Raw genomic sequence first — 10,386 nt, forward strand, 5'->3', positions numbered from 1 at the left:
TAAAATAAAGAAGAAGAAGAAAACTCTCCCAATGGTAACTATGCACCCCAGACCCCTCTCTCTCAACGGACGGATCGTTGACTGATTATTGATCGACTGGCATTGACTGGTTGCTTTTTTTCCCCTCAAATGACCTACTTTATTCAGATTTAGTGCTCTTCTAGTAGGGGAGAGAATCTAAACCCTTAAATGAGTCCCCATAAAGACTAAAACAAAGTAACGTGTTCATCTTGGCTGTGAGTCCCAAAAATTGTTCAGTTTTGTCTTTTGTGTCCCAATTTGACCCTTACTATTCTGTATTTGATTGTAAACTTGCATCATATTGCACAAATTTGTTTCCAAACCTATTCAACTGCAGCAACTGCTAAAGAACTATATAATGTGGTAAAAACCTTCTGGCCTTAGTGACTAAGACTTCTCAGCAATTATTGAAGCATCAAGCTGCTAAATTGCAGCTTGCGGCAAAATAGAGAAATCCATCTTAAATGAGAATTCATTTGAGTATGGTCTTTGAGGTTTTTGTCTATTTTGATTTCGTACAGGCTATAAGAATTAAGAAATAAATCAAATAATACTTAGTCGTTAAGATGAACTAAGATCTGCGTATGATAGTCAATACCCATGTTAAATATGGATAATAAAGCCTTTATGTTTTACTCTTTAGATGCTTTCTATTGTCCGCTTCAGCAACCAGATAAAAGAGTTGAAAAAGGCTTACTACAACCATGATAGATATGGTGGGTTAATTTCTAAGGGTTAAATTCAAATTTCCTGGGGTGGAGCTTAGCTTAAATCAGATTATAGAATCTGAATGACAAATAATGAACTAACACTTGTGTCAAAGTTTGATTTCTGTATTCAACTCCTAAATTCCATGCCGCCTCCAAATAAGCCTCCACAATTGCCAAACTCACCTACTTTTAGATCCTCTCAATCAGATTCACAATGGTTCTAAATACCAACGCAATAAATTCAGTTCCCTGCCTCCGAATAAAGCACCAAGATCTCTTCCCTTAGGAAAACTCAAATCCTATCTCGCATTAAATTAACAATCCACCTCCAAGAAACATCAAATCTACGACTATGACAGTAAATATTATAACAAACAGATTCCACTCCTTATCCCGATATGTGGTTGCTATATAAGGCGCAAGATAGTTCAACAAAAGTTACATATATGTTCATCTCATTCAAAATTACAACAACTAGGAAAACAGAAGAGGCCCATGCAAGGCTATAATATTCATCTCATTCAAAATTACAATAACTAGTTTTACATTCAATAATTGATAAGCAACCACTATCCATAAAAAAATAGATTATGAAAAATTTTAACAAATACATATTTTGCTAGGTTAAAAGTTTTGTGGGGAATTCACAAAAGCCTAATTTAGGCAAACCATAATACGGAAACCCCCAAAAGGCAAAAAGCTTTAAAGACACCAGCTAGCATTAGCATTAGCAAGCAGTAGAATAGATAGGCTGCCTTCACTTATAGGAAGGGAGAAGAATGAATGGGAGTTGGCCAACAAGGGAGCACAAAGTTGAAGACATTTTTGCCACCGGAAAGGTATTGAGGATCTGGCAAATCGCGAACCACTTCTAGTGTTTTCCTGCGCAAGTTGCATGATACCACCTTAAAATGAATCACCAAATACATGATATCCCGGTCATTTGGATGAAAGGCTAGGACCATCACAGCAGGATATTTCCTCTTGACAACGTTTTTTGTGAGCCAAGGGGACTTTTCCAAAACCATTTCATTAACAAACAGCCGGTGCTCTAAGCACCATTTGCCTCCTTCCTCTCCTTTATCTTTGAACTCCCAAACGCGTAAAACAGGAAGAGAGAAGTGGTCTGAAATCTGGGATATCCTCAAGGCACCGTGAGATACTCCAAGGCACCCATTATCAAAGGAAGTGTTCAATTCTAGGGGCTTCTGAATGAATCGATAGCATCCACTGTTGTAAGGATCAAACCCAAAAAGGGAGCCATCCCTACTACACCAAAATAGCAAGCCATTATAAGGAACAGCGGGGAAGGCAAAAGAAGCCAATTCAAATCCTTCGGGGGCCGGGCATGACACCAGAGACTCACTCCATTTACTTGTGTCGGATGAGAATATGTACACCTTGAATTCCGTTGACATGCCCTCAAATTCAGGAATGAGCATCACTCTAAAACTAAGCTGATGATGATGATGAAGAAGAATGTCACAGAGTGGAAGAATGACAGACTAAGAATAAACAGAGGGATTTCAAAGAAAAAGGATCATGCTCCTGGTGGTAAACATCAGATCAAGAGTTGTCATGAGAAAAGTTCAAAGAAAGAAAAAGGTGGAATTAACCAGTTGTCTACCCCAAATAATGTTCCTGGCAACTAGGTTTTGCTTTAGCCATTCCTAAATACCTTTCCTCTTGCCTATATAGTTAGTTGTTCATGTAGTGGCTACATTAATTTTTTTATTTTTTTTATTTTTACTTTAATGTGCAGAGTTCAAGTTCTCAGCCATCAAATTTGGTTCATTCCTTGTCATATCAGCATCCGCTATATTACCATTGGCAAGCACCCTTCCTCAATCCACAAATGGAAGTATGGTAGAAAGGATTTAGTCCCATTATGGTTATTTTAAATTATATCCTAAAGTCACTTGCTTTGTTTCTCTTTTGACATAATTTTTACAAAGTTCTCAAGAGAGTACTAACCTACTAATGCTAGTTATTCATTAGCACCTGACCTAATTATAGGTCCAAAAACAATTTTCCATGCCAAAACAATCATCAAGCTTTTGTATGAGCAACAAATCCAACCAATTGTTTTTTCTTTTAGGTTTGCATTATTAGTTTACTTTGTTCGTATTTTTTATTTATTTCCTCTCAATGTTATAATTTATAATTTCTTGTGATTTCTACATGCCTGCCGTAGTTCTATGTGTATGTATATGGTTAAATGAGAGGAAATTAGTTAATTTTGTTCCCATGGAATGCAAATTGAGGAATAAAATGTCTTGGTGCCTGATTTTGATGCACAGGGTTATGTGTCATTGGCGGTTGTAAGATGTGACATTGTAGGCTATTTTATTTTTTATTGTAGAAATTGTGTAATGTGGGAAGTAGATTAGGTATATTCTGCCAATTTCAAAGAATCATCCCAAAGGAGTAGGAACTCACTTTCCATTTTGCAAGAATGCATATTTTAGCAAAGAATGTATGCCCTTGTGGTGACAGATATAATTGAAGTCATCAAGTTCCATTTCAATGAATTTAATTTCCAAAAACCAAACCATTCTTGGACCTAAAAATTTGAACAATCTTCATTTCGTCACATTATTGCTGTTATTTTTCAATAAATTTCCTTCCTATACTTCCAGGTTGGCTTCTCAAAAAAAAAAAAAAAAGTTTTCAATGTTATAATTCTGTCAACTTTAGGATCTCAATTATGACCTATCTTCCCATATATATTCTCAAGCTTTGTGTCTAAGTTTCCCCAACTTTTGGCACGTAGATTGACAGTAAATTGTGCATTACTCGTTGAAGTTTGGATTCAAAGTTTAATAACTTGGGTTTTGCTTTGTGAAGGATCTTCTTTGTCATCATATTCCTGGTGATAACCAATTGATTTTCTTAATGTGAAAATTGATTTGTTAATATGTTCCTTGGTTTAAACTTGGAGTGTGTATAATCTTAACATTGATCTTTACATATTAGATTTTTAAATATATTTTATTTTAGTTTTGATTTTGGAAATGCATAGGAGATATTTGTGAAATTATCTGTTAGAAACTTTAAAGTGATGTTAAGCTATTTTATATGCATGTTATGCAATTTTGAAGGTGATTCATCAGATTGAGAAATGCACCAGATTGCAAGAGCTCTCTAAAGTTTACTATGCTCCTATTGGACCCTTGGAATGATAAGTCAAGGAAATCTTGGACTGTGCGCTGCCAAAACCTCCTACACTACACCATGTCTAATTAATAATTCTTTTTTTATTCCAACTGGTCAATTGCAGTTTTGGCATTAGGGAATGCAAGAATCAGGTTTGGCCCTAGGAAAAAAAATGTTGAAGTATGGACTATGGAATAGACTTGTCATGAGTCATGACTATGACATTATTTTTGCCTTATATTGTTGCTATTGTATAATCAAATCACTGAGCAAGTTGTTGCATCTTTATGTCATACTTAATCTTGTTGCATCTTTATGACTATGGATTTCTCTTTTTCTTTTGCCTGCGCCTCCTCTACTAAAAAAAAAAAAAAAAAATTCTAAAGATTACAATTTTTTTTAAGAGATTGTCATCCTCTACTTTTATATGTATATATAGGCAAAGCCACCGACTATTACCACCGATGTGTCCTTGTCGGTTACCAAATATCAATATAATTTTTTTTTTTTTGGAGTCCTAGCTTCGTTTTAATTGACAAGAAATAAAAAACGTTCATTCAAGTTACAAAAAAAAGAGAATATTTGAAATGGGAGAATTCTAGAGAGAGAGAGAGAGAGAGAGGAAATACTTGTTGATCTGAGCAATGGTGCCATCGAAGAAGATAATGGAGGTGTCGTAGAGTCCTTCCAGAGCATACTCCCTCACTAATTTCAAATGCTCTTGCAAGCCACCCAGCGATGCTCCTCTCTCTCTCTCAAAATTCAAAGAATTAGGGTTTCAAATTTCAATTCGGAGACTTAGATTTTTTTTTTTTTTTTGTCAGTGAGTGAAAAGGTTGATGGATTAGTGTGGCCTCAACAGTGACATTTTAACGGTAAAAAAGAACGAAGAGAGAGAGAGAGAGAGAGAGAGAGAGAGAGAGAGAGGCTGGTAGGGGAGGAGATTGAAATTACTATATTGTCCTTGGGCTTTTCACTATTTTATGGTTTTGTTATTAAGGTAGGTCCGGTTTGTTTTTTGCCTTTTTTTTTTTTGGGTGGGCTTCTTATGGCCGTTTGGGGTTGTCGGCATATCCATAATTTGTATATGGTAGGGCCTATTTTGTGGACTCAATCACTATTAAAGTTTTGGCCCAAAAAAAGTGGGCCCATTTTAACTTAAAGGTTAAAGCCATTGCCTTTTTTTTTCTTTTTTTTTTTAAGAATCAAGTCATTGCTGTTTGTTTGGAGGGGATGCCCTACTCCACTCTTTCTATCTATGTGTATTGTGTAGTAAGGAGAATGCTAGATCTACAAACTCTTTTACAAACCGCTGATGTGGTGGGTGGTTATTAGTAAGTAAAAATGTGATTTAATGGAAGGTCCTACTGAAAACCAGTAAGAATTAGCCACATCAACAATTTTGTAAAAATGTTGTAAAATAGCTTTACACTACTACTCCTTCTCTTTCTCTTCTGCCTGCACCCACTTTACTAAAAAAAAAAAAAAAATTAAAGATTACAATTTTTTTTAAGAGATTGTCATCCTCTGCTCATATATGTATATATAGCCAAAGCCACCAACTATTACCACTAACGTATCTGTGTCGGTTACTAAACATCAATATAATTTTTTTTTTTTGGTAGTCCTATCTTCGTTTTAATTAACAAAAAAAAAAAAAAAAAAAAGGTTCATTCAAGTTACAAGCAAATGAGAATATTTGAAATGGGAGAATTCTAGAGAGAGAGAGGAAATAGTTGTTGATCTAAGCAATGGCGCCATCGAAGAAGATAATCCTGAGAACACTCCCTTGCTAATATCAAATGCTCCTGCAAAGCACCCAGCAATGCTCCTCTCTCTCTCTCTCTCTCTCTCTCAAAATTCGAAGAATTAGGGTGGTTTCAAATTTCAATTGGGCAACTTAGATTTATTTTGTCAGTGAGTGAAGAGGTTGATGGAGTAGTGTGGCCTCAATGGCGACGTTTTAACGGTAAAAAAGAATGAAGAGAGAGAGTCTCGTGGGGGAGGAGATTGAAATTACTATATTGTCCTTGGGTTTTTCACTATTTTTTGGTTTTGGTGGGCGACGTTTTAACGGTAAAAAAGAATGGAGAGAGAGAGAGTCTCGCCTCCGCTCCGCATGGTTCTTTTGTCTTTCTCCATTCCCACCTCACCTATTGAAGGGAAAATTTTCTTATCCCATCCTTGCCCTTTGGGGCCTCATGAAGCCCCGACTCATGCCATTAAACTCTACTTTTTGTTAATTTGCCCTACAACTATTACAATTTTTTTTTAATAAACTATGTTTCAATAATGAAAATATACTTGAAATTACAACTAAATTTATCTCATCAAATCAAACTATTTTTTATTAAAAATTGAATAATATTATCCAAATGTTTAACAAGACAATATCATTGGAAAAAAAAACTCATAAAAAAAAAAAAAAAAAAAGAAGCCAGAAAGACACATTAGGTAGAATAAAATAAGTTAATATTGATATGTTAATTTAAATAGTAGGATTTTAGGATATAAAAAATTTACCGTTATAACATTTATCAACGTAGGGCGAGGTGGGTCTAAAAAGTCTAAACCCATCCCTGCCCCACCCCACCCCGTGGTACAAGGCTAAAATTTGCTCCACTACCTTTGCAGGGCGAGGAAAACCTACGCAAGGCGAAGCCGGGAGGGGTGGGTAAAGCAAGACGAGGAAAAATTGTTATCTCTAATGGAAGTGATAGGGTTGAATTTGGGATGTCCAATCTATCCCTTTAAAGCCAAAATGTGACGGGGAGGAATGGGTCATGGTGGGGTGGGTCGAAGGTATTTTAACATCCTCAACATAGAGATGAAAGAGTTAAGACGAGATGAAAGAGTTGAGGGGAGAGAATCTAGAGGGTGCCAATTGAGAGAGAGAAAAAAAATTATTTTAGTGATTTGTAGTAGAATATAAAAAAAAAGAAAAAAATAAAAAAAGAAAGAAAGAAAGAAAGAAAGTATATGATAGGTATTAAAAAATTAAATTATATAGAAATTTAAACATTATATATATATATATATACACACACACATTCAGGACACAGTGAGCCAAGTAAAACTCATCTTGTCCTACCACTTATTTGGGATGAGGAAAATTTGTAGAAGGTAAGACAAGTCATGTAGGCAAGGAAAATTTTTCCATCCTTAGTAATTTAAAATGTTTTTCTTTTTTGGCTCAAAGGATATAAAAATGGTATTTCTCTATTAGATTTTAGAGCAAATATTTTTTTTTAAATGTTTAATCTAATCTATCTATAATTTATAATATTTTAATATATATATATATATATAAGTTTGACCTCAAAATATTTTTCCATATAAGTTTTTAAGACATCACAATTTTAGTATTTTACATGTCATTATTTTGCTATATATTTTAATTGATTTGAATTCTATTATATATTTAAAAAATTCATTAGAATCTTGACACATCATTTTTTTAAAACAAAATAATGGAATAGATAGTTTCATATATAAATACAGCTAGTTGTTAATCCGTGCGATACACGAAAAAGTTATTGATTCTGAAAAAAAAAAATGATGAAATATTTAACTTCTATACTTTTCTATAGTTTAGAAGTGTTGTCTAACATTGAACATTATTGAGTTGCAAGTGCATAGTTACCAAAACTTACAAAGTAATTTTCAATTCTTAAATTAATAAAGCAAAACTCCCAATAGTTATATATACACAAACACTCAAAACTAATATAAATTGTAAACATATAAAAAAAGACCATGATGTGAAGAAGACACACCAATTTTCAAATTTGAATAACAATATGACTTTCTCGTAGTAATAACAATATAGACAATTCAAAACATGGAACAATATCAAAATTATAATACCTAATTCCAGTATCTTCTATGTTGAATCCAAACAAATAATTGATTGAAATTAATCCAAACAAATAATTAATCAACCAAAAATCATAGCTTTTAATAAGAAAACAAAAGATCACATGAACCTAAATAAAAAACATTTAGGGTGAAGAATTAAGACCAACCTACTCAGACGCAAATACCAAAAACCCCAAGACTCAAAACTTCAAAATTTATAGAATCCCCAAATTCTACTTCAAAACCAAACCAAATTCAAAAAATTTATATATATCATACCAAATAAAAATTTATCGTTCCCTAGGCTGGAAGATATAGGTTACAGTTTTGATTTTTCTTCAAAAAAAAAAAAAAAAAAATAGACATGTTTTATATGCCATGTACAATATAAAAAAATAATTAGTAGAAATTTCAACCCAAAAACCAAACTCACGAAAACAATGTCAATATAAATATGGAGATTAACCCAAATACTCAAAAGAAAATCAATTCTATACATAACAAAAGAATAAGATAGAAATAAGTTAAAAAATGATATAAAATACAAGTCCGAAGCCCACACTATTCCATTAAAAAAAAAAAAAAAGCCACACACTGCATAATGATATTCCTGTATTCAATATAATTCATTTAACCCTTTTTATCAACGCTCGGTTTGTTCTCTCTGCAACCATATTTTTTTGCCAAGTGCCTTTTTTGATTATGACGTAAAGAATACTATCTTCTAATCTACATGAGTTCAAAAATTCATTTCCTCCAGATTCTAGACTATTATCTATTCTAAACGATTTTTCAGACAATATGGGTTTCAACTTACAATTTCCACGTTTTTGATATGCTAAAAATTTAGATTAGTAAAACCCATATATATAAAAAAAAGCATTGGATTTTTATAATAAATCAACAAAGGCGGATGGTGGCGACAGGTTTGGGCCATCCACATTCTACAAAACCCATCAACCCACTTGATGTAGCCCAAAAGCAGACTTTGATGGTACGGTTCAATTGCCTAGGTCAAACAGGAACACATATGCACTCTCGGCCCAAGGCCCCCAAAACGACCCCGCATCACATCAATAATTATCAATTATGTGGGGGAATATATCATTTCTTAAATAAATACATAAAACAACTATGCATAGTGTCACACCTTAAACCCAACCAAGAGAGCTAAACAAGTAATTATACATTTTACATTTGCATTTGGCCTCAATTGTGTTGGGTTGGCCCTAGACTATGCGCTATTTTTGCTGACTATGAATTTAAGTGAGGTTTGAAAAGAATTTGTATGAGGTTAAATTGAGGTATTCAATAGAAATAACATTGTTTAGAATTTTCAATTTTTAAAACATTTTATTTTATATTTAAAATACAATATGCATATGAAAAATCTTCACGGCAATGTGGCTTAACATGCTAATATCATAGTTTATGATTTTGGCATGATCATAGTGGTATTGGTATAAAGAAATCGATTCAATCAAAGCTTAAGTTGTTAAAAAAAAAAAAACACAAATATCAAATTAATGGCTTTGCAAAGAAGTGTTCAACGAGTATCATCATTAGAATATTGGAAGAAACCAATATATCTAGAGCGTAGGCTTGTTTTGAGCATTCTAATTTCTTCAAAGTAACAGCATTGGAGGCACAACCCGACCAGTTAAGGCCGAGAGCACATCGCCAGTAGAAGGGGCGTCATTAGATGCCAAGGAAGATATAGGTATGAGTAGTAAGACTGAAACGTATTCAAATGGGGTGGAGACAAGTACAGATGATGATTAATTTCTTAAGTCAACTAGCATACATAATTTGGGTGAAAAGTTTCTGAAAAACTTTTGTAAGAAGGCAATGGTTTCATTCTTTCAATGAGTATGGTTTGATTAGCCACCAGATCAACTCGTACAATGACTTCGACAAGAATGGTATCCAGAGGGTCTTTGATTTTTTGGTGAGATAATTGTTGAGCCTAGATTTGACCAATCAAAGAAGGGAAAAGGTGAGTGGCGCTACACTTCAGTTAGGTTTGGGAAGGTCAACCTTGATTCACCAATCTTTTATGGTGGTGAAGGAAATACGAAGGAATTCAATATGCTTCCTAGGCATGCTTGACTATAGAACGTGACATACATAGCAAGGATGAAAGTGAATATTGATGTTTAGGTGTATACTAAAAAACTAGTCAGAAGTGACAAATTTAAAACTGGAAAGTATCAATTCGTTGATAGGGATATCTTAAGTGAATAAAAGTGGGATATTTTTTTTCGGAAGGATTCCTGTGATCATGAAGTCTGACCTGTGCTATATGAAAGGAGCTAAGAATGCTAATTGCAATTTCGATCATGGAGGTTATTTTTTAATTAATGGTGCGGAGAAGACATGCAAGAACAGACTAGTATGAGGAGGCTTTGGGTTTTGAATAATCAACTTTGTACAGTTTCATACAAGTTCGAAGTGAAGAAGCACATGTATCTTGTTGCAATAGGCTATTACTTCAAGAATCTTATTGCAATATATTATAAATAATTGACAAAAATAATTCAGGTTAAATTATTGCAATGATTTATTGTAACATATAAATGTTTCATATTGTAATGATATCTTAGCTTCATGTTTGTCATTGCAATAGATATTAAAATAATTG

At 33.5% G+C, this 10,386-nt stretch overlaps 1 protein-coding gene across 1 annotated transcript; it reads right to left on the minus strand.

Annotated features, from left to right (window-relative positions):
• Positions 1-1,211: 1,211 nt before the first annotated feature.
• On the minus strand, positions 1,212-4,641 carry LOC126724945 (uncharacterized). The gene is made up of 2 exons (XM_050429366.1): positions 4,517-4,641; positions 1,212-2,188 (listed from the first exon to the last, which is right to left on the minus strand). The coding sequence occupies exon 2, from the start codon at positions 2,171-2,173 to the stop codon at positions 1,493-1,495; it is 681 nt and encodes a 226-aa protein (XP_050285323.1). The 5' UTR covers positions 2,174-2,188; positions 4,517-4,641; the 3' UTR covers positions 1,212-1,492.
• Positions 4,642-10,386: the final 5,745 nt, after the last annotated feature.

This window comes from Quercus robur, chromosome 5 (genome assembly GCF_932294415.1).
Source record: "Quercus robur chromosome 5, dhQueRobu3.1, whole genome shotgun sequence".
NCBI classification, from domain to species: Eukaryota; Viridiplantae; Streptophyta; class Magnoliopsida; order Fagales; family Fagaceae; genus Quercus; species Quercus robur.